Here is a 24471-nt window from a genome sequence, read left to right as displayed (position 1 = left end):
TTCCCATTATATAACTTGTGTCTGTATTTACAATGATAATGATTTTAAGGGTAACTTTTTAAAAAATATATTCTTTTTTTTAAAATGTATTTAGATGAAAGTATCAGTTGTTTTGAAATACCTCCAAGCCTTCAACTGGCGATGGACGTGGCTCACCGTAGCTGCTTATTTAGCACAAAATGCACTAGCCATTGGACAAAATCTGTGGCTGAGCACCTGGACTGCAGAAACAGCCAAAATTAGTGATTTTACAGAGTGGAAACAATCACAAAACTATAAACTTCTCATCTATGGGCTTCTGGGATTCATACAAGGCAAGGATAAACATTTTTGACTGTTTTCTCACCATTTGCTGAGTTTGATCTGCCTGAATGTATATTAGTAAAGAAATAGTCCTGGTTGTTTCATAAACAGAATTGTATGCAAAACAGTATAATAGTTTAACCTGGAGAGAGAAGAAATATACAGACATGTAGAAGAAAATGCTATTTAATTTTATGATACTTCTGTGAATTTTTGGAATATCAAAGTGTAACCAAATGAAGTTATGTTGGCATCTCAATGAGGAAGGAAATCAGTGTTGATGTGTTATGGCATGCTAACATGAAAGACTTAATTGCAGGAAAAACATACTTATGAAATAGTCAGATGTATCAACAAAATAGAAAAATGTGCATTTGTAAAACTAAGATGTGAAGCGCAACTGTTGGATTGCTCACTGTGGTAGAAAAGCGACAGAAACAAGTTCCATCTCCTTTCCCTCCCCAACCATTCATAATGTCTTTTAATTTATCCATTCACAAGGTCTTCTCATTTGCTGTGGTGCTTATGTGCTCACCAAGGGATCCCTGTCTGCCTCTCGGACATTGCATCATCAGCTGTTAGATGACGTGTTGCACCTTCCTCTTCAGTGTTTTGAAACGAATCCAGTTGGTCAGATCATCAATAGATTCACAAAGGTGAAGGAGAAAAATCATGCGTATTTTCCATTTTATGAAAATGAAGCTTGAGTGACTACAGATTTAATTCCATTTAGTATTGTTGAAAACTTAAAGATATCAAAATAAGTGAATGCAGTATCTAGCAGTAGAAAGCTGTTTCAGTGCATACAATCTTAAAAAACTATCTCAAGCTATTTTCTTACAAAACCATCAAACCGTATTATTAGTAGTTGTATAGACCTTATCCAAGACTATTAGGAGGCAATTCCTCTAAAACTGCTGCTGCAGTGCAATGAGTTAACGAGACCTAAACTTGATCTTTTTTAAAAAAAACAACCTGTATTTTTCTTAGATAGTATACTGTATATCAGAATCAAATGTTATTGTCAAAACCAATTAATACATTAAATTCATGTTCTTGGAGGTGTATAGACATAAAGTGGATGTTATTTTCTGTTTGTGGTGTTTTGGCTTTAACTGGAACCTCTAATACACATACAAGTGCTATACACAAGTCACTGTGACTTTAATACTTCCCACTGTCATCATAACTAGATCGTTGCATTACTGATGCATTACTGATTACTTCAAATACAGTGACTGTTGGTGGCTCTGCTCTCTAGAATAGAAGAGTGGTTGTATAATACACTAAAAGATCAGTTGATTTAGGTTTCACTAAAGCCCCTAGTCTTTGGTAGTGATATATTATAAACTGGGTTTGAAAAAGCTTTACCACATATAGTAAGAGATTAGTAATAGATCAATATGCTTCCAGAATTACGAACAGGAGTATACAGAGTTAGGATTTGAATTCCTGGCCTCCTTTCAGTCTGATATGCTTTATGTAAGCTAAATAATATTGAGTAACAAAATAGCAAGAGCTGTCTCTTTTTGACTTTACACACTCTGAGCCTGTTCTCTGACATACAAGTAGTCTATAAGTATTATGTCTTTTTCATTTTTAGGCAAATAATAATATATGGATACATTCATTAGGATATAATCAGGGGGGATGCTACTAATTTTTATTGAAGATATTTCAGTTTTATTCCATTTTTAAAGATACTTTCTTGAAGTTTTTAGTGGAATTTACACATAAAATATTGATTCTTCTGTGCATCGTTACAGGACTTATTTATAGTGGACGTACGTTTCAATTACTACCTACGAACTTGGCTAAATTGTACACTAGATGTTATTGGAACCATTCTGGTTATCACATCTGCCTCACCACTATTCATAGTGGTAGTTATTCCCCTGGGATACATTTATTTTACTATCCAAGTAAGTGCATTAAGCTTTTATAAGGATTTCTCAATATATGTGGATCAAATGTTCAAAACAATCAAGGATACCAGCTTAAATTATTCTTTATTGCGAAAACCAAAAAACAAACCCCAAACATACATACATACATACATACATACATATATATATATATATATGTATACAGAACACATGTGAAATTGCTTTCAGAAAAAAATCCTCAGCTTCTTAAAAGGAAATTAGAACTCTTCTTGAATATATCCTGTAATGCTTGGGAAATTTTAACATCTTCTGTTTTTCTCTTTATATTTTTCTTTTTCTTAGGAAGATACAGTATTGATACAGATCCCACTGAAAAATTTGATTAAGTTACCTGAAAAAAACGGTGTATATAATAGTGAAAATTAAAAGTTGAAGGGTAACCCTAAAAAAACAGATGTAAAATAGAATAACGCCTAAACTACCTGTGCTGTTTTTTGTCTAGAGTGCCAGTTACACTACTGAGAAACCAAAAAGTAATGTTTCAGGAAGACTAACAGCTGCATTCTTGTTTCTTGATGCTCAAAGGGTGGTCTGTGATTAAAGACCTTAAAAGATTCTTAAAATAAGAATACAGAGGAAGGAAAAGAGTGCCTGGATTCAGTCTGCTAAATAATTTAAATACAGATAATATCTCCTTAATAATGAATGAAATAAAGGCTGAATTTCATCTGAGAAGGAAACAGAACATTCTAAATTGAAAGTTTACACAAAAGTTTTGGTCGGTTGTTAGACACCTCTTGTGCTATAGCACGTTTTCTATAGAATTTGGAAGTAATACTCTCCTATTTTAAACTTGCCAGTAATTTATATATTTCAGTTATGTCAGCACTAAAATATTGGTGTGTCCCAAGAGACAGATTTTTCTTTTTCTACACTGTTTGTGAATAGCTTTTTTTATGTGTAGACACTTTCAACTTTTTCATATTCAAAATTTGCAGGAATTACTGAACAGATTTCTTAACTGGAAATACATATGGCAAATATTTTAAACAAAAAAAGGTAAAAGAAACTGTAGTGACTTAAAATGTCTGTTTTGTCTCTACTGTTTTATTAGCGATACTACATAGCGAGTTCACGACAAATTCGACGACTAGCAGGAGCATCGCATTCTCCTGTGATCTCCCACTTCAGTGAGACTCTTGCAGGGCGCTCAACAATTCGAGCGTTTGGCCACCAAGGAAGATTCATTAGAAGAAATAATGATGTTGTGTATGAGAACTTAGTGTACTTCTACAACAATGTTATCTCAAACAGGTACTTTACAGCTGATCTGCATCTGTGACTAAGACTTTCTTCTGTAGAATTCCACAACTAAGTGTTTACCTCTAGTCAGAGGAACCCACTGGGAAAAAGGAGGACAAGAACAATTTATCCACCACTTTTTGTAATGAATGGGTAGATTATGTCTAAGCACTAGGGTTTCTTCTTTATGTACCAGAAACTAGCAGGTTTATAGAAAATATGCATAAACTGCCTGGGATGAGACTATTACAGAAAACCAACAACAATGAACAGGAAAAAAAATTAAAAAAAAAATGTTTACCAATAGGTCATGAGCATGGAGTGTACTACTTTCAGCTAACAGTTCCTCTTACAAGTTTACGAACAAATTGAATTTATATTTTGGTAGTTCACGTGAAAGTAACCTGGTGTCTGTACCTACAGGCACTGGGCAGGTCTTAGAGAGTGGAATTTTGCGTTTAAGGAAATACGTCCATTTCCTCTCCTTCCTTTGTGATTCAGTTCAGCTATGGGCAGAGATTAGCAAGGTGAAGATTTTCAGATCTGGTTTTCAGTCATATACCGGATTTTTTTCCAGATAGGAAGAGCAGGAAAGCAGTATGAGGAGTAAAGGGAGCACTAGCCAGGAGTTGAGACACCTGCATTTTGTTTTTAACAGTGCTGCCAGTTCTAGACATGTTATATTCCCTCCCCAGTCCATCTGTAAAATGGGAATAATAGTACTTATCTCTTTTGTAAAGTGAGTATATGGCTAATACAATGATCTCAAAGAGTCATTATATTAGCAATATGTTTGCTGTACTATCAAAAATTTTGGAGGTAATTCACTTTTTTTCTTTGCCTTGATTTAATACAGGTGGCTGTCTGTCAGGCTTGAATTTCTGGGAAATTTAATGGTCTTCTTTGCTGCACTGTTTGTAGTACTGGCTGGAAATACAGTGAGTTCTTCTACAGTGGGTTTATCGATATCCTATGCTCTAAATGTAAGTAATGTTTTTCTTTTTTTGCTGCTACCACATTGCATATGAAAAAAGAAGGATACATACAATGTGGCTGAGTAGGTGAATATGCACAGTAGCATCAGCAACACTAAATCCCATGGGCAGAACAGAGTTTTCCTTTGCATTCCATTAATTCTGAGAAGCTTCACATCAATTATTATCCACTTTTGAATTTAGATGAAACAATAACTATTAAAACATACTTAAAAATCAAGTTAACTGAGTATGACTTGTTTTTAAGTGTTCTGATAAACCAAATAAGAAGCCTAGTCATGCACAGCCATACTTCATATTTGATTTCTTGTTCTTGTTCACTTACTAAATGTTATGTAGGAATGCTTACTAATAAAATCATTTACTTGGGTGTTGTCCTTGTAAAAGTAATAAATGAGAGCCACATTTGAAATGTGTCGAGGTAAGGTAAACTGTACTGGTAAGTTGCTAGTTAAAGTAAATCCTAAGCATTAAGTATACATAAGCTAAGCAACCAAGTTTCTTTGATCTTGTGATACTCAGGAGTCTAGTGGTGTTCAGATTCTCACTGTGGTGAGTGCTTCAGAAACGCAGCTGAGAGATACTGATGAACAGAAATACAAAAAAATATATAGACCTGTCGTGGCATATCCACATCACCCCCAACTCACAAAAGTTCCATTTTCTATTATCCAGAGATAGAAAAATCTCCTTTATATCATCTTAATCTTGGTGATGACAATCACAGGTACTGCACAATTTTTCAGCTTCATCTGATGTCAAATTGGCGCCATTCTTTATTTAGTTACATACAGCATCTCAAAATGGTTGACTCCAAGAATTCTTCGGCTCACTTTTTTCCTATAGAAGTGGGAATATTTAACCACAGAATTGGTGCCACGGCAGTGGTACCTATTCTCTGTGCGTAAGCATTCCCAGTGCTTGAAGATGACAAATTTGGCAGACAGGGGAGACAAATATCTTCATTAAAAATTCTTTGTTAAGTACTGCTGGTTTACTTTACATGGGAGTCGTGCAATAATGTACATACAATATGAGCCATATAAGTTTTTCCTTTCAACGTATCATACAATTACCTTGCACTTTCTGTTGATCTTGAAGTAGTTTCAGATTTCTGGAGCTGTTATGTTAGTGAAAATTACAGTAGCCATTGGGCAGTCTGAAAGCAGACAAGAACTGCTCAGACGAATGCTCAGATCAGTGATTTTCTAAGAGATAGTTCATTTGGTGTACCATCATTTTCTGTACACTTTTTTGCTTCTGTGATTAAGCATCCAACTTATGAGGTAATTAAAGTCAGGGTAAGTTTTGAAATCAGTATGCTTTATTTTAGTAGAGTAAAATGTTTATGTTCTTTGACGGAACTATTTCCCCAGATAATTCAGAGTCTAAATTTCTGGGTGCGTAAAGCGTGTGAAATCGAGACCAATGCAGTTTCAATTGAAAGAATCTGTGAATTTGCAAAAATGGATAAAGAGGTGAGCATTTTTCTTGAAATGGTGAGCATTCTTCTTGAACATAATTTCTATACACATAATTTATGTGTATAGAAAATTACTGACTTTAATATTGGTGAGTGGTAATAGCAGGTTATAATTTGTTATTAAATACTTTCTAATTTTTTTTATGTTGAGAGTAATATGTAGCTTCTTCATTACATATATAGTCATACCAGTTTTATTCCTATTTTGAGTAGTAAATTTCTTGGCATTCTTCTTAGCAGTGGATTTTGTAGTAAGACTAATGCAGCTACAGCTCAGGTGAATTCTCTATGCTACGTGCCACCAAGAGAAACGTTTTAAGAGGGGAAGAGAGGAAGATAAGCCTTGCAGACCCCTAAATGTTACTCACCTAATGTGTGGAGAGATATTTGTTTCAAACCAATTTGCCTTGGTTATTATGCTTTTCTGAAAGCAGTTCCCATGTCAGGGAGGCGTGAGAGCCTTGGTCTGTCTTGGAAACAAGATGCTTTTCTACTTCGTCATTCTCTTTTACCCTCCTGCCATGTTTATGTTTCTTAACCTTTGTCCACATCTTCCTGTTCTCTCCTACTCTACTTCTTAAAACAAAATGTTTCTCAAAACCCATGCATTTTAAATATCTGGGAGATTAGGCATCAGATTAAACTCAGTTCCTGTCCATTGATTGAACAAATACCATACGATTAGCAACTACCCAGTTACACACAGTTTACTTTTTTTAAATGTGTGTATAAGGTGTTAAAAAAAGACACAACCCAAAACCAAAACCCCTAAAAAACCCAGTCAGGGTGCTTCTGCCAAGTTGTGTTTATGAAAGTAGGTTCTCCTTCCATTATGTGGCATTGGAATTATCGTAAACCTGCTGGGATTTTTAAAGAAATATGTAATCTTTCTAATGTTTTTATCAATTTGTAACGTTTTTACTGCCATATACTGAAATACCAATGATTTTAATTCCAGAAACCATGGATAATGTCAAAAAGGCCACCAGAAGGGTGGCCCGATAGAGGGATAATAGAGTTTGTTAACTACAAGGCTCAGTACAGGAAAGATCTTGGTTTAGCACTGGATGATGTTTCTTTTCAGACACGGAGTAAAGAGAAGGTACTGTATATAATAAGAGATAAATCTGGGTATAAAATTCTGTTTTCCAACTTTCTACTTCAAAAAGATTTTATAAGAGGAAACTCCAATACTAGATATGGCAAGATGATGTTGAACAGGGAAGATGTTAAGTGGATAAGACATTAAAGAAAAGACAAATGAGAAAAGGAAAAGTATTTTCCTCTACTATGTAGACATTGTTATCCCTGTAAGAAACTGAGATAATGTTTTATGAATTTGGTAGTTTTAGGGAAAGTCCAAATTTGAAATTAAACCTCTTGTCCGCTGTGATGAATATTTATGTAGAGAAATATGCTGAGTGCTAATCAATTTTGGGTTTGGGATCAAGGAACACCAAGCAAGACCTAGTTTAGAGTCCTTGGATGGAGCTGAGGAGTGCTAGACAAAAGGGAGGAGAAACAGAAAGGGTTCCCAGGGAACCAGGTGTAGGCTTCCACAGCTTCTGAGGGAGAGCTGATTGTCAGTCACGTGTTCCGAAAGTGGGTTTCCACCTATAGGGTTGTATGTTGATGAAAGAAATTGATGTTTGGAACTGGAAGTTGAAACTGAATTCACTAATAATTTTTCATGTAGAATATGTACATTGGAATGTTAAAGGCTTCATCAGAATACTTTGTTTCAGGTTGGAATTGTTGGAAGAACGGGAGCTGGTAAATCAACACTCACAAATTGCTTGTTTAGAGTTCTAGAGGGATCTGAAGGCAAAATAATTATTGATGGAATCGATATATCAACTATTGGACTCCATGACCTACGTGGAAATCTTAACATTATTCCACAGGTAAGATGTGTTTTAGCGATAACTTTTTTTTTTTTTTTCCCCTGTACTAACACAAGACACTTCTTTTTTTTTTTTTTGGAGAAATTATAACCCTGAAGTCCACAGGCTACCAAGAGACAGAGGCATAAAACTCCAATAGAACTTTACTGATCTTTGAAAATAGGTCTGTTATGGTCTATCAGGTTTTAGAATTGAACTTTTGAGAATCTTAGCTATTAGATTAGACATTAATCTTCAGTACTTTTGGCATAATCCTTTCCTGAAAAATGTTCACATATCATTAGGATTGTGTTCATGCTGGTACACTGACTTATATTCAAATGCTCTAGCGTAAAGTAAAACCTAGAAAACAAATTTAATGGTCACCTGAAGACTTTTTGCCAGTTCCCTGAGTGCCATTCATAAAACCGTTTTTGTGCATGGGTGATGTGAACATAATTTTTAATAAATTTATCTGATATTTTCCAAAGGAAGGTTTGTTTTTTGTTTTGTGGGGTTTTTTTTGCTTGCTTTTCTGGAGCTTTAATCCTGGTAATATTTCCTATGTGTCTCTGCCATAGACTGAGCATGGAGACAAGGCTAATATTTAAAACAGAATAGGCTGGGTCTTTCTAAGAATGGGCTGAATAGAAAAAAATGCGTATATATTCCTTCAGATCCTTTGCTGCTTTCCCTTTGAGAAATATATTTGCTCAGGGGAATGATAAATTTACAGGTTTTGATACAACTTTTGGTTCAGAAATGAGAATACTGAACCAAATGAGATTATGCTGCAGGACTTCAAAACACAACAATTCACACATGCTTGGCTGTTACCTTTTTCTTGTTTTAAGCAGCTAATACCCTACACATCTGGATGACATCTGACATTTGTAAATTGCACAGTATTTTTCTCAACTGCAGTTGCAGGTCTGGTTTACTGTGGACGGAGTATGTCGGATCCACATTAATGCAACTAAGTTGAGAGAAGTACAGGAAAGTTCAGTGGACTAGCAAGCTGGGACCAGAGAAGGAAACTAGAACTGGAAGGGTGGAAAAATGGAGACTGGAGCTTGAAGAGAATAGGTGGTATGTGGAGGGTTGAACTGCCTAGGTCAGTAGAATGGAGCTGTACGAAGATAAAAGTCTGGGACAGAAAAAAGGGCATGGCAAGATACCAAAGCTTTCAGTGTGCACATACACTTGACTGATCTGAAAGAGTATCTCATACAAACGATTTTTAACAATTATATTGAAAGGTACAGATTTGCAAATTACTTTGATGCTGTTCTAAATGCAAGTAACATGCAGTTTAAATGAGGAATATGCACAAGATCTCATACAGTCCTTTTTGTTTGCTTAGCTCCCTCAAAATTACCACTGTTCTGTTTGCACGGAACTTGCTAGTGAATGGTGTTGGCCTTTCACAGTCTAACTATTGGGTCACAGTGACTGTGACTGCACTTAGTCAAGGTGTCTGTTCACTGCCTCTAGAAACATCGGTTCCATTTATAAATCTGTGCAGGTATTCATACATTGTCAAGTACTGTTTTCTTAAATTCGCCTTTTTAAGAAAAAAAAAATCGTGTGCATCCAAAAAAAGTGTTTAGACTTAACTTGTTTCTACGAGTTGTTTTAGACTTAATTTGTTTCTAGAGTACTTGTTTCTATGGTTGTAAGCACTAGATGTGATCCATATGCATCCTGGCATTTACTAGTCTACGTCTAGCGTTCCAGATGTTCTCTGCTGTATCCAGTGCACAAAAGCTAGTGATGCTTATTTATGCAATAATTGCTTTTGTTCTTATTGCTGAATGTCACCTTTCCCGGACAAAATTAAGAATATTTGACTTACAATCATAGCCTGCTAGTTTTTCTTAAAAGTGCTTATGAATGTAGCATCCAGTGCTTGGCAAAGCTGACAACAGTAATAATTCATGTGGTTTTGCAGTTGCCAGGTGCCAGCAGGTCTTTAAGTCAGCCATAGACCCGGCAGCACAGAGAATGACTAAGAAATCTGTTGCTCTTCATATTTCACCTTTATGGAAGAACTGAGCACACAAAGACTCCACAAGATTATTTTTTTTTCATCCACCAGCTTCAAAATGTTACAATTTACCTCGCAAAGCTTCATTTCCAAAATTATTTGTCTCAGTTCCCTATGTTAATAACATAAGGATTTATGGCTGATTGTGTTTTAGGTTTGTGTTGGCATTGTGCACTCATGTTCTGCTGTTATTTAGGACCCCATCTTGTTTTCTGGGACAGTGCAGTCAAATTTGGATCCACTTGGAAAACACTCAGATCTTGAACTGTGGGAGGTACTGGAACTGTGTGACTTAAAGGTTTTTGTCCAGTCACTCCCAAAGAAGCTTCTTCATGAGATTTCAGAAGGCGGTGAAAATCTCAGGTACATAAACAAGATAGTGCTATTGCAGTTATTTTCTGTACTGTAAAACTGTGTGTTCCTTCAGAGAATTTACTTCAGAAAGTATCAGTGTAAAAATGACACTTCTCCCATCATTCTAAATAGAATTATTCTGGTAGTAGGAGTTTCTTTGAGGTGGCTTAACTTGTCACATCTCTGTGAAGTCTATGGCCGGTGCTGCATGGGAAACCCAGAAGCAGACTATTTGCAGCCCAAGTATATGAGTAGGTGTAAATCAAGGAGCAGGGAGGGGAGCGATTTGTGCACCACATAATTAGATTTAGATAGAAAAGTGCTTGTTTATTTAAATTAAAAAACAAACAAACAAAAAAAACCACAACAAAACAAACCTCCAAAAATGCCAAACCTGGAAAGAAGGCAAAACTGGAGAAAGCTCATTCCTTTGCTTTATTTGCTTAAGCAAAGCAACCGATTATTTCCTTGTAAAACATTAACCCATAGTTATGTAAGGAAGGTGACATTTGGAATAAAAGGACTCTTAAGCTCAAGAAGGCAAATACTGAAGTTTTTGGCAGCAAAGGGACAGGTCTTAAATGGAGTGTACTGAATATCAACTTTTAATTTTTTTGACAGATCATTTTCAGGAGGAAGTTTCTAGAAGGCATGCACCACAGCTAACATATAGGTGTATCCAAACTTTTACAGTGAACAGTATTAAAAAGTGTTTTAGCATTCGATCTGGCTTACAGAAATCGAAGGCAAGACTGCATTTATGCTACAGAGTTCAGCCACAGGTGTTTAAGAGTCACACCTTAACTGTTACTGGTATGCTGAGCAATAAGAAATAAAAACTTTAAAACGAGCTGAATATATTTCACTAGTCTTTCCAGAAATCTAAAGTGTTGTTAAGAAATACAGAACAGGTAGGCTCCACAGTAATCTCTACTTTATATTATTCTCCCCTTCCTCAGTGTGCCTGACCTCAAAATTTTTTTAACAGTGTTGGGCAGAGACAGTTGGTCTGTCTGGCTCGTGCTTTGCTTCGAAAGACAAAAATCTTGGTCCTAGATGAGGCAACAGCTTCTGTTGACATGGAAACAGATAATTTGGTGCAGTCCACCATCAAAAGAGAGTTTTACAACTGCACAGTATTAACTGTAGCCCACAGATTACATACAGTCATGGATTCAGAGAGGTAAGTTTTGCTAAGCCATTTTTAAAATAAAGGGCTTCCTTTAAAGACATCAGTTTTCAGAAATTAAATTTTACACTTTTTATCTTAGTATCTTTGTATCTGTACAATCCAAGGTATCACAAAAGACTTGAGCAGCAATATTAATTATTGATAAACTGTGTTGTTTTCCCCTTCCAATTATAGAATTAATTTAATATTTTTCCTGCTAAGGTAGAGGTATAAGCTGCTATTAAGACCACTTAATTCTCTAGAGTAAATGGACAACACTGTAGCATTTTTACCAATTAAGTGTAAATGCCAGTTTCAAAAGGCTTTTTTTTTAATATAGGAGTTCCTAGCTTTAGAAACCAACGAATTACCTAGTACAATGATATTTCTTGTAAATAAGAGTTCCCAGTATCCACAAACATCTGTATAAGGACTGGAAAATAATGGGTGAAGGGCTGGTTTTTCTTTTCCTGTAATCTGTGCTTTTGTGTTGTAGAGTGCTCGTTCTGGATGCAGGAAGGATTCTCGAATATGATACACCACATAATTTGTTACAACGAAAAGGTGCCTTTTCTGAAATGGTTGCAGAGGCTGGCATAAGAACATAAAGACAACTAATGACTGATTTCTTAATGAAGATGAGAATTCCTTACTCCAGTAAACACTCGAGGAATATCTGGCAGTCCACATATTTTATATGGAATATATGATATTCCATGTAAAATAACTAGCTTACTCAAAAGCTCCTCACAGCCTTGCTATTTACTACAACTACTATCTGTGTATATTGATCAAGTTTCTTAAAATGTCTTTCTGATTTTATACAAATCACATATTTTGATCATATTGGCACTGGAAAACATAATGAAGCAGTGATTTTCATGGCATATTTCAAGTGTTGCACTAGTAAAGACTGAAAAATAAATCTTGCTGTTCACACGCTGGTTTTAATTAAAAAATAGTACTTAGGTTGCTCTGACATTATGCCTATTTAGTTAACACATTCTTAATATAATTGCAAATTCATAAAAAATCAGAACTGCTTGTTGTATGGACATACAGGCAGAGGTTGTTTGGTGCTGGTTTTTAGGACATGCATATTTGCCTGTACGCTTAGGTAATTCTTGAGGCAATAAATTTGCCACATTAAGTTAATTTTCCTTTCACCCTTGTGATTTCTGAATAACTAAAAAATTATTTCAAGTAACTGAAACCCACATCTTATGTATCTAACTGAGCATTACAAAATCACATTGTAAATGAATCCCAGAAAAACGGAGTTAGGTGCGGCTATCTCTTTGCTTGTAGATTCTAATGCAAACCTCAATGCTAATTACAGCAGCAGGACAGGTTGTGTAAATTTGCTGAAAGTGCGAGTTAAACATACCTAAACCCGTACAGGCCACAAACATTAATTTTAATTTTTATTATAGTCCCTGAAACCCTTCAAATTTAATACCAAATCAATCAATGCAATCTTGTCTTCAAAATCTGAGAGAAGATCCCCATCAACTGCTTTAAAACAAAACAAAATAAAACCCAAGTCTGGAAGAGACTGGTATGACAACATTTCTCAGGAGAGAGAACAGCTTTTTGCTTTTCATCTCATTTTCCTCTTCCCCCATCCCCTCAAGTGAGGTCAACAGTATCTTCCCAACAGAGCAGACCCTTTCCATACCAACATTTAACTTCCCTGTGACATTCAAAGTGCCACCAGCAGGCTCTCCTGGGGCTCTGCTTCCCCCAACCTTGTCCCCATCCCTCACCCACCTTCGTGCTCCCCTCCAAACCCACCCTTACCTGGAAGTATCACAAGAGGAACGGGGAAGGACCGAAATGAGTCCTATTCCTAAACTGCTTACTAAGTTTTAGGCATAAGGCCCAGGGACGGAGACTCCAGTACCTCACAACCCAACCCCTTTTACAAAGTTCACAGAAAATAATCTGAGGACTGGCATCAGTGCACAGTAAGTTTTACTTTAATTATTATTATTATTTGTGGGGAGGAGGTTTTTTTGTGCTTACTGGTGGGCTGACATAGCCGTACAGTTTTGTCCTACCTTCAGACCACAGTTGGAGAAAGCTGCTGACAGTAATTGCAAAGTCTTAGAAAAAATAGAATAGTGGACTAGTGTCAGCAAAACCCAAATAGCCATTCCTGGTCCTTCTGCAAGCTGTAGTCCTCCCATATAGCAGTACTTTGGAAAAGGAGGTGCAGTAGAGACAGAGGCAGCATAATATGCTCCCGATATGTTTTCATGCAGCAATAGCTGACCAAAGTGAATGACCTAACAGGCTTAGGGTAGGCAGGGAGAGGCAATTTTGCAGTAAGCCCTGGGGGTCAGGTCCCAGCCTCATCCCATTGGGGCTACTCATAGGCACCCAACCCCTGGGAAAGGCTCTGCCCCCCAGGGGCCGCTGGCTGCTGAGGCTGTTCTCAGTGAGCCCTCTGCCTGGGCAGGTGGGCTCCGCTTGGTTGGAGATGGCGTGAGGGACCCAACTGTCTGTCCCTTTGAGGAGCTGCTGCTTCCCTTCCTTTTCCAGCTAGGCTGCTGGGGTTAAGGAAGGGAAGGGTGGGACAGCCAGGGTGTTGGGGCAAAGTCTAAAGGGAGAACAAGGTGCAGAAGGGCACGATGACCGTTTTTCCTTTTCACAGAGAAGCGTGGAGCAGAACCTGCTCACGCTTTGCTTCAACTTCCCTGCAACATTCGAAAATCCCACAGGCAGCACCTGCTCAGGCACCACTTCCCTCAGTCCTGCTTCTAGCCCTTGCTTGACACTTCCCTGGCAGCAACACAGGAGAAACTGGGAAGACGTTTGAGGGAAACACCGCCTTTCTCCCACAGGACCATCCCCATTTCTGCCCCTGGCTGCCTGTTGGGGGAAGGCTGGACTAGGCTTCAAGATCATAGTCATGGCTTTTGCCCTGGGGAAGCAAGAGGCTCACAAATGCGCTGTAGCATTTTCTCTGGCTCTGTTTCTGGGCAGCAGTAGTCCATGAACATGCATAGTGCAGGCTAAAAGATTAATTTATGAAACTGCACCATCATCCAGGCTGTCTAGACCTTACATTTCCCAGCCTGAATGCCAGGATGACATACATGCAGAAAGCCTCTCACAGCTGGAAATACCGAAGAACAATTGGGCACCTACCTGGGACAAGCTTCCCAACCTGCAACTTGTCAGACATCACATTTGCTCATATTCTGTGTGAACCTGTCTGCATCCTCCACACTGCACCTGCAGGGAGCCATTCTCCACATCCATCCTACAGGTGCTGACAACAGGAGGAAGGCAGGCTCTGCTCCTGCCCCACATCCTGTGATCCAGCAGGCAGGGCACAAGGACAGGAAGGACAGGAGGGGTGGGAACTGCTCCCATGCCCAACAGGAGCAAATAGTTCACCGTCGCCCCCTTTGACTTGGGTTTCCCTCCCTGTTAGTGCTTCCCCCTTCCTCCCAGTCACTCCTTGCTTTTCCTTGCACCAACCTGCGTTTTCATTCACAGTTCTGTTCTTCCACCACAAACTGCAGCTTGAAGAGGTTTTTTTTCTGTTCTTCCACCCCATTTCCTAGCACTTCTGCGTCAATTCCCAGAGAAGCACTGTCATTTCAGGGTACAGCAACCCCCTGACCAGTTTAAGGATTACAACCTCATCCTCTAACCTCCAAAGGCATTTCAGGAAGACAGGGAAATAGTGCCGTTACAGTATTTCCCTGCAAAACTGAAACAAGAAATGTCCAAGGGACAGAAATTGCTTTTATTAAAAATATTCTAAAATGTTATTTATAAAATGCATTTCAACATCTGCACTTGGAAACAATTCAGGAACATACAACTGGTGAGACATTTATACTTTCAGAATTTTAACTCGTGAAACAAGCTTTAGCTAAATAAATTTGTTACAGACCCACCACCACAGGTAACCACACTCAGATTTCAAGGACTGCAGGAAGATTTCAGCCTTCAAATACCAATTTAAAGAGAGACTTCTGGTAAGCAGTACATGTGCACAGCAGGAAATACCCACTTAGTACAGTGGACATCTTAAAATCCAACAGTTTGTGCCAAAATACAGTATTAAAATGAAAAGATACAAAATAAATAACTTTATGGTGGAATTCATAAAAGTTACTTAATAAATACAGATGCATTGTGAAATACCCAATGTGCAGCCATTTTTCTACTAAAAAAATAATCTGCATAGAAATCTGAATAAATAACCTTTTTGCGAAATATTTAAGATAAACAACTAGCCCTTCCCTTACAATTGACAGATTAACACTGAAGGAGATTTAACTCCTCCAAGTGAAGGAGTATATGAAAGAAAAAAAGTACTTCATTTATTTGCACTGAGAGTTTTCAGTTTCAAGTTACTCCCCACACTCCTACCTGCAGTCCCAAAACTGCAAAAAGCCTCTAGTAGTTTAAACTTCACTGTGATACGGTTCTATTTTTATACAGGTCTTCTCATTTTACACAGTGCATTAAAAAAATTAAGACTAAAGATCTACTGTAACTCCAGTAGACTTTGAGATGAAATTTACAGCAGGGCAGAAGGAAGGCCACAATGACTCCAAAGACACTGGAATATATGTTGAATACATGTTTACATCTGCCCCAAATAGCAACTGCGTACGAGAACCGTACCGTATCTTGGCATATTAAGCCACGATTTCACTGAAGAGGCACTTGTTTCAATGCAGATGTAGTTCCTGGAGTTCCATACAGACTTAGACAGGGTCACTTTCAAAGAGGTTACAAAGAGAAAAAAAAAAATCCTCAAAAAAAAAAGTCCCTTTGGTTTAATAGAGGAAATTAGTTGGTAGTATTTTGGGAATTGAAGTTAAACAATGCTGACAGAATGGTTGTATGGAACTATGATCCAATTCAAGATGTTTATAATTGGATTACTTCAAAGATACCTTTAGACAATAGCTATGCAAACAGCTGAATCAGCACAATTGATCTTTGGCAGTACCGTAAGTCAGGCCTACCGCCAGGAGAATAATAAGCCTACTTTAATAGAGTCATAGATTAAGTAATAAATTTAAGCCCCATGCTTTATCATGGCGAGCTTAATGCAAACAAAATTATTCCAGAGAATACAAGAAAATGCATAGAACCACCTGTCACTAGAGCTTACCCGACTAAGACTGGGTTGATAGATGATGAAGCCAGTCTTAGCGGAATAAAGTGTTTTCATTGGAGAAACTTCTGCACAGATAAAAGAATTCAACCCACCTTTAGATACTGATTTCACATTCCAAAGAGAGCAGAACGTCACCAATATTTTTTTTTCCTTCAGGTCATTAATTTTTGTCTCCTCATGCATTTGCCAGATAGCTGTGTAGCAAACTATTTGCCTAAAATGAAGTCCTAAGAAGTTCCACCTCAAATCCCGAGTTACACACACTGCTTCCTGCCCAAAAGAACAGCTACAGTCTCTGATCCACATTCAGTTTAGAGTGAGGGTATGACAAAACTTAAACCAGAGATACAAGCTAAGAAGTACAAAGTAGTTGGGTGAATTTTCATGCACTAGGACTACAGGAACTAGACTTCATCCAGGCGGTCCCTTCTGTCCCACACTTCCTCCCTGAGAACAGCATGGTTTTGGGTACTCCAGGGGTAAGACATCACATGCTTGCAGATACAGAATGAAATTCATGTTGGTCAGATTCAAGGAAAGATATACAGGTGTGGCTTTAAGACACGTAAAATTACTGCAGTTTTCAAATAAGGCGGGGGAGGTATAAATAACTGGCAATATGCCCTTGTTCTCTGTGGAGAACATCAGTGGTATGACAGCAACACCTTATGTTAACCATCAAAACCAGATCAGGAAGTAATAAGCCCTTGGAGACACACTGAGTAACTCTACATTAGCAAGGGACAAGTTTTAATATAGTTTGGCTGAAACATGAGACAATTTGCCATATAGCCTCAGTAATACCATTATGCTGTTATGAACAGCAGAAGAATCAAGTGAATGTGTTAAATCTCATTCAAGCTGCATCATGCCTTTTAGAAAGGTGTTTAAATGCTCAAATGACTCAATGTAATAAATACATTTAAACTGAACACTGCTAGTGCTATGTGCGTTAACACTGTTTCACATTCTTTCGAAGTAAACACATTGGACCTGGCAACATCTACAGTACCACACCACATTATCCCTAACCTTTGGTGACATGCCCTTTGTATTTTAAACATACACCTCTTCAGGATTTGCTAATAAAATTTAGCAAGAAAACATGGGTGCGTTATCACTAGCATTTTCATCCACAGTCCAATCTACAAGCAAATACAGGACACTTCAGAACTTCAAAAATTACTTGTACCTTTAAAATAACATCTAACTTTAACAGTTATGCGTACAGCGACACCAAACTGGAATAGATTTAAAAAGAAGTATAATACAGCTATAGTTAGGTTCCACTGCCAGTCAGACAGGTATACACCATCAGAGTACACTTGTGGAGAGATGGAATGCATTGGGGAAGAGTTCCTTTTCAGTTAAAATTAGTCTTCCGTAAATGCTTATTAGGAATTTCTATAGCACTGACTTGAAGAGGCCAGGACCCACCAACAATTCCTGCTTGGATAGCCACGCCCATTACAACTGCTAGATCAGGATCTACAGAGGTGTTAGGTTCCTTTCCAAAGAAATCCTGAATAACTTTGCGTATTTGAGGAATCCGGGTAGAACCTCCAACTAGCACGATTTCATCCACTTCTGCTTTGTGCAGGTGGCCTTCCTTCAAAACTTGTTCAATGGGCACAAGAATCTTCTGAAAAAGATCCTCATTTAACATCTCAAATAGCTTCCTAGAGATTTCCATTTCAAACACAACTTTGACAAAGTTGTTCTCTACTTTTGAAGTGTCTCCAAAGTTTTTCAGATCTTGTGTTTTTTGTGAAGGCTTGCCTTTTAGCATAGTGTCTGGTTTTACCTCACTTTCTGGAAGTTCTTTTGTAAGTTTCCTTTCTGGCATAGTCAACAACAACCTTAGCGTAGCTGCCTCATAAACAGTCAGATTTAATTTAACTGCTTCCACAGCCTGTCTGAGGCGATGTATTTCTTCTTTTCTTGTTGGCAGAGAACCGTATGTTTGACGGAGCTGATCATACAAATACAGCATCAACCTCTGATTAAAATCCTGTCCTCCAAGTTTGTTGTTACCTGAAAGATCAGAATAGAAGACATCACACACATCACCTTCAAAGCTTCAGAAAGCAGCACACACTGTCTTTTTTACTGGGAGACTGTGTTCAAGGGGCCAGAGCAGTGATAATAGGACCATAAGCACAGCCAAGAGCTCACAGCACTGCAAGAGTAGAGGTAACTGTTGTCCGCTGGAAAACACATGATGGATAGTAATTTCCAGATTTTTATTTAACAACTATTTCAGAATCCACCTTCCTTAACATTTTCTCCCTGGAACTAAAAAAAAAGCAGTGGTTGTTAACTCAGAGGTACTCTCTATAGAAGAAAACACTGATACATTTCTAGCTGGAACCCTGTAACTGAAGTGCAATGTCTCACAGCAAATTGTTTTTCCAGGTAAAATTTCCAGTTTCAAATTTCTCTCTCTGCCTGCAGTACAGCTTTATTTGGATTATTGTTCTAACAGTTTCAAGTTATTCAACATCTTCATGCACCCACACAAAAAGCTACATGCTACTGAAGTATATATATAAACCCTGCTGAAAGCAGAAGGAAATGATAAAATGCAAGCAGTGAACGTCAAGCTCTGTTAACAGGTGTATCTTGTATTAGCCTTCAGAAAGAAAGGGGAAAAAAGTATAATATATAACCAACCTCAACTGAAAGATTATTTTTGCACCATGTTTTCAAAACCTTTCCAACAATTGTTCATGCTTTCCATTCAATAGTGAAAAACACGCCCTGCAGATTTTCACCTGTGTTGAACAATACTCTCGAGAGTTTCCACCATTTTGTTTTGACTGAAAGCAGGAATTCACCTAGTGAACCTCTGTCGAGATAAATCAGAATGAAGCTGCTGGAGTATTTTTTGCTGTTTTGCCCTTACTGGACTGCACAGCAGCTCACATCCAGAACTGTTGACTGAAGGCAACGCAGACAGTTAGCACTGCACCTCAGACCTGTCTGAATCCAGGTCATCTGAAAAGCAGTTGCATATTCACTACAGTTTTACCAAACATTGCTGCCAGAACTCTTTGTCAGGTGATTAAACACTCTGGCACATACATATCACAACACTTACCTCTGGGTTAACAGTTCCCAAGCCCTGCCCAACTGAGGTGGAGCCAAACACAAGGCGAGGAAGTTCTAAGGCACTTGTCAATGATTTGGCAAGTATTTCCAGCTTGGACAATGGCAATAGAAAGATTTGTAACACCCCCAGACTCCAAAAGTCCAGTAAAAGTAATTCTAATACTCACCAGCACTTTACTAGTGGGCACAAAAGTTAACAGTCACAGATAAAAGGAAGCCACAACTTACTCCTTCAGTCAACAAAAACCTGTAAGCTTATCTGTCCTGGTTTCAGCTGGGATGGAATTAACTTTCTTCTTAGTAGCTGGTACAGTGCTGTGCTTTGGCTGCGATGTGAGAACAATGCTGATCACGCATCGATGGTTTTAGTTGTTGCTGGGTAATGTTTACACTAAGTCAAGGACTTTTTGGTTTCTCAGGCCCTGCCAGCAAAAGGGCCGAAGGGGCACGGGAAACTGGGAAGGGACACAGCCAGGACAGCTGACACAAACCAGCCAAAGAGGTATTCCATACCACAGGACATCATGCTTGGTGTTATATAAACTTGGGGGGTTAGCTGGGGCTGGGGGATCATTGCTTGGGGGCTGGCTGGGCATTGGCCAGCGGGTGGTGAGTAGTTATACTATGCATCACTTGTTTTCCTTTCTCCCTTTTCCTTTGGATTTTATCCTTCTCCCCACCTTTCCATTGTAACTGTTGTTATTATTGTTAGTGTTGTTCTTTCCTTTTTATTCTGTTTAAATTATTAAATTGTTCTTATCTCAACCCTTGAGTTTCACATTCCTTTCCAATTCTCCTCCCCATCCCTCCAGGTTGGGAGGGGGGAGGGAGCAAGCAGCTGCATGGTGCTCGATTGCCAGCTGGAGTTAAACCACGACATTATCTTAATCTCTGACACCAGTCACAAACCTAATTTTGCATGAAAGGCAGCTGGGAACACATTCTGTTTTTAAAAAAGCCCCTCTAACAGTGACTTTAGGTGTACCTTTCCTTTCCCCCCTCCTCCTTGAGAAAAGAAAGCATTTTTCTCACCTGCCATGGCTCGTGTGAGGAACATCCCTCCCTGCTTGTTCAACAGAGACACATCCAAAGTTCCTCCACCCAAATCCACCACCAGCACATTAAACACATCAGCTTTGTGGAGCCCATAAGCCATAGCTGCAGCTGTGGGTTCATTGATTACTCGCAAAATCTGCAGCCCTACAAAGAGCAAAGATACAAAGCAACAGTCAGTACACTTCAAGAACCTGCAGCTCTCACATCATAATGACATTTGCCATTAGCTGGGTGGTTTTGGTTTGTGGGTTGTTTCCCCCCCCCCATCAAATTTACCCTAAGTAAAACATGAGATCTAAAGAAAATAGTCTTCTAAGCAGTAATACTCAATGAACTCTTTCCCTTATTTAAGGTAAGTACTACTAAAGTAGCACTGCTTCAGCATCAGGGCAAAGTAATGTATGATGATTTGCTCAAACACATTTCTTCCAGGAAAACCTTGCTAAGGAGACTTATTTCACATGTTCTGTTTCTCCTTAAATTACTGTCCAAAGGTACTCTGTAAAAACTCTCTATTTAAAGAATACTAAAACCATTGTTGTGCCTGAAGTAAAACTTAGTTGTTCTAGCAATCTATGCATTAGTAGCTGCACCTGTCATTACCCAAGAGGTCTCTGCTGCTCCTCACAATTGTCAATGGTCTGTAAAAAAACTAAGTAATATCCATTCTAAGGTTTTCTATCACCTCCCCAAAGACTTTGCTGTGAGTGAAATAGACCTAGAAGTTTCCCACAAAAACACTGGAATAAAAAGACATCACCTGCAAGGTTAGCTGCCTTAATGGTAGATTCCCGTTGCCTTTCATCAAACTCTGCTGGCACAGAGATGACCGCCTTTGAAACGGGGATGCCAAGAGAGTCTTCTGCCATTCCTTTCAATTTCAGTAGCAGCTGAGAGCCAATGTGCTCTGGAGTGATACGAAATGTTTTATTAGTCATCACAGAAAATTCAGCTGATCCATTGTTGTTGAAAATCTAGGAGGAAAAAGCAACACAACCCAGAGGTAAGAAGTCTTTTTCTTATGCTGTCCCACCCTGCTCCTGCTAAGTGTTTTATTTGCATACAGTCTGTTTATTCTGGAAAAACATGAATGTGCTTTTGCCACTTCCTAAATCACTTTTGTTCCTTGATCACAAGTATTATACAAAACATGCTACTTAAGGGGTGTGAGTGTACCCAAAGTAGTGACACCCACTATGCACAGGTAAGACATTATAAAAAAAAAAAAGTTAAGACCTAGCAACTGCGTAGTAATCTTCAATACCACACTCAGAGATAAAAGTAATGCTTTTTAACAACTAGGTCTAGCCAGCTGATAAAGCTTCCCACATGTGGTTCTTTCTGAAAGGAAGTAAACAGGTTGGTACTGGAACAGCTTCTCTTAACAAGGAAAGAAAGCAAAGATCGAATGCAGTACCTGAGAATTTGTCTCTTTTCAGCAAATACTGCACTATGCTAAACTAACACAATACTTTTTTTAAAAAACAGCTTTCAAGATCTGCTGCTGGTCGAGTAAGCACTAGAAAAATACTAGGGGAAAAATGCACTGGGATAGAGAAGACATGACTTTTTTTTTTTAGAATATTATAAAAGAAGTCAAGTTTCAGTTGGAATTTCAAGTTGAAATTTATACTTTTATAGAAGTAGATGGAAGTTTATGCAGAAACACATTCCACAGTATAAGACAGACTCCTCTGGAAAATTACTATCAGCTCTCACACAGAGGAACAGAACTTCTACAACCATTTCCTCCCCCCTTCTCTGGATACCTCTTACAGTTTTCAAGCATATCAGATTTAGCCAAATGACTCAAGGTCTGACAAGCTGGTCACCTACTACATGTTTCAAGCATCCTATAGCTTACTGCTTGGAGAGAACTGAGTAAGATGGCTACTTACCTTAAAGGGATACCTGCTACTTTCACTTTCTAGTTCTTCTGAAGTAAAGATTTTGCCAATGAATCGTTTTGCATCATATATGGTGTTCTGAGGATTTGAATCAGCCAGTTCTAGGCCATCATATCCTACATACACACCTCTGTCTGTGAATGAGACTATACTTGGTATGCTGTTGTGCCCATTTTCATCTGCAATAACCTTCACCTGCCCTGTTCCAGGAAGAAAGACACCAACAGAGCAGTAAGTTGTGCCAAGGTCAATGCCAATTACTTTTGGTGTAGGCATTGGTAAATATTGCTGTGCTAGATAGCCAGCTAACCAGAGAGCCAGAATAGCCGAACCTGAAACACAGATTTTTAAAAAGAGTTAGAATACCTACTGCTGTGAACTTTGAAATCAATGCAAATTACACAGTATTATACACTAAACCTCATGCAGTTTTATTTCAGGGTCTAAAGCCTGTTCAGCTACTTCCTTAGTTTTCAAAAAGGGCACCAGCAAATTCAGGTCTCTTAATTCAATAAAAAGTGGTCAGAAGAGCCAAAAATCTTAGGCACAAAACACTAAACTGATTTTTAAATGCCCAAGAGGCACAGCAAAGGCAAATTATCACCACCTTGTGATTCTTTTTCTTTCTGCAAGGTCTTTCAAAAATATAGGCAAACTGGTATTTTGGGAGGAATTGCCTATGAATAACCCCTAAGGGACATCTAGTTAATGAGGCTGCACAGAATCACACTGAAATAACAGAATCCCAACTCAAACATCTTGTCCAACTTCAATGGAAGTCTAAAAATAAGGAGATGCAACACATGCTAACTCCAATTTCAGTCACAGCCCCCAGAGAGCATCTTCCCACACCTCTCAATCTCTTCTGTGCTTTGAAACCAAGGGGTAGACTAGTTTAAGTGCAGAACAGGGTTTTTGGTTTTGTCGGGTTGTTTGTGTTTTTTCTAGTTTTACATATGATCGACAAAGCAAGAAACCAAGAAGTCTACCTAAAAGCAATGCCTTGGAAGTGGAAAACCAAGCACCAACATGCAAAATCTGAGAGACATCTAAATAGGTTAAATTTCGAAGACTGGGCAAACTTTTTGCCAGCAAGGAAGGGTGGTCACAACTACGCTTCAAACGGAATAGCGAGAAAGAGCACTTTTACTTCTAGCCGAGAATCTTCTAAGGCGTTTCTCAGCAACACGCCACCGCACGCCCCGGCTTTCCGAGCAGCGAACGCCGCCGCCGCGCCAGCCTGAAAAGCCGCCGGCAGAGACTGCGAGAGCCCCAGCGAACCCAGGCGCCGGCGGCCGGCGCCCACCGCCCCAAGAGAGGTGACAACAGGCACCCGGGCCCTGCCAGACGGGTGCCGCCACCGGCGGGGCGGCCGCTCGCCCGCGCTCTTCCGGCCCCACCGCCGCCCGCCCCCTGGTCACCACATCCCCGCAGCAGCCCAAGGGGCAGACCGGGCCCCTAGGCCGCCGCCCGCGCTCACCCAGCACCGCCAACTGCCCGGCCATGGCCGCCCGCAGCAGCGCCGGCCGCCGGCTGCTAACGGCTGCTTCCGGGCCGGGCCGCGCGGCACGCCGGGACCGGGCCGCCCCCTCACACGCAGCGGCGCGCCGTGGCGGCGGGAAAACCACAGCTCCCAGGGGGCGCGGGGCGCGCTACTCCCGGCGGGCGCCAGCCAATGGGCTGAGGGAAGAGGCGTCCGGCAAGCAGGGGCGGGGCGGCGCAGGGAGGGAGGGAGGATGCGCGGCACCTCGCCAGGCGCATGCGCCACCAGCGCCGCGGTGGCTGCTGGGAGCGGTAGTTCGGCCCGGGCGGCTGCCTTCG

The 24471-nt window shown here is 39.4% G+C and overlaps 2 protein-coding genes across 7 annotated transcripts in view; one reads left to right on the top strand and one right to left on the bottom strand.

Annotated features, from left to right (window-relative positions):
* The window catches only part of LOC308058556 (multidrug resistance-associated protein 1-like), a 51153-nt gene extending 38789 nt beyond the window's left edge, over positions 1 to 12364 (top strand). For all 6 annotated transcript variants that reach the window (XM_080374490.1, XM_080374492.1, XM_080374491.1 and 3 more), the window contains 11 exons: positions 95 to 314; positions 805 to 959; positions 2070 to 2225; positions 3304 to 3503; positions 4348 to 4474; positions 5863 to 5964; positions 6928 to 7071; positions 7715 to 7873; positions 10096 to 10262; positions 11242 to 11436; positions 11921 to 12364. In XM_080374490.1, the coding sequence (XP_080230616.1) occupies positions 95 to 314; positions 805 to 959; positions 2070 to 2225; positions 3304 to 3503; positions 4348 to 4474; positions 5863 to 5964; positions 6928 to 7071; positions 7715 to 7873; positions 10096 to 10262; positions 11242 to 11436; positions 11921 to 12032 (1737 nt within the window). In that variant the 3' untranslated portion in view covers positions 12033 to 12364. The remainder of the gene's footprint in view (positions 1 to 94; positions 315 to 804; positions 960 to 2069; positions 2226 to 3303; positions 3504 to 4347; positions 4475 to 5862; positions 5965 to 6927; positions 7072 to 7714; positions 7874 to 10095; positions 10263 to 11241; positions 11437 to 11920) is intronic.
* Positions 12365 to 15165: 2801 nt separating this feature from the next.
* On the bottom strand, positions 15166 to 24293 carry HSPA13 (heat shock protein family A (Hsp70) member 13). Its single transcript, XM_080374525.1, has 5 exons — positions 24131 to 24293; positions 22642 to 22982; positions 21504 to 21717; positions 20720 to 20887; positions 15166 to 18610 (listed from the first exon to the last, which is right to left on the bottom strand). The coding sequence occupies exons 1-5, from the start codon at positions 24153 to 24155 to the stop codon at positions 17940 to 17942; spliced, it is 1419 nt and encodes a 472-aa protein (XP_080230651.1). The 5' UTR covers positions 24156 to 24293; the 3' UTR covers positions 15166 to 17939.
* Between the last annotated feature and the right edge of the window lie 178 nt (positions 24294 to 24471).

This window comes from Falco punctatus (genome assembly GCF_963210335.1).
Source record: "Falco punctatus genome assembly, chromosome: 2".
In the NCBI taxonomy this organism is placed as follows: Eukaryota; Metazoa; Chordata; class Aves; order Falconiformes; family Falconidae; genus Falco; species Falco punctatus.
This window is presented reverse-complemented; position numbering and strand designations above follow the sequence as displayed.

Excerpts from the sequence above, each read along its gene's own strand:
- HSPA13 (XM_080374525.1), bottom strand. The coding sequence starts at position 24,155 with ATGGCCGGGCAGTTGGCGGTGCTGG. Across the intron at positions 21,718-22,641 it reads GTAGCAGGTATCCCTTTAAG|ATTTTCAACAACAATGGATC; the intron begins GTAAGTAGCCAT and ends TTTTCCTCCTAG. Across the intron at positions 20,888-21,503 it reads TAAGGCAGCTAACCTTGCAG|GGCTGCAGATTTTGCGAGTA; the intron begins GTGATGTCTTTT and ends TGCTCTTTGTAG.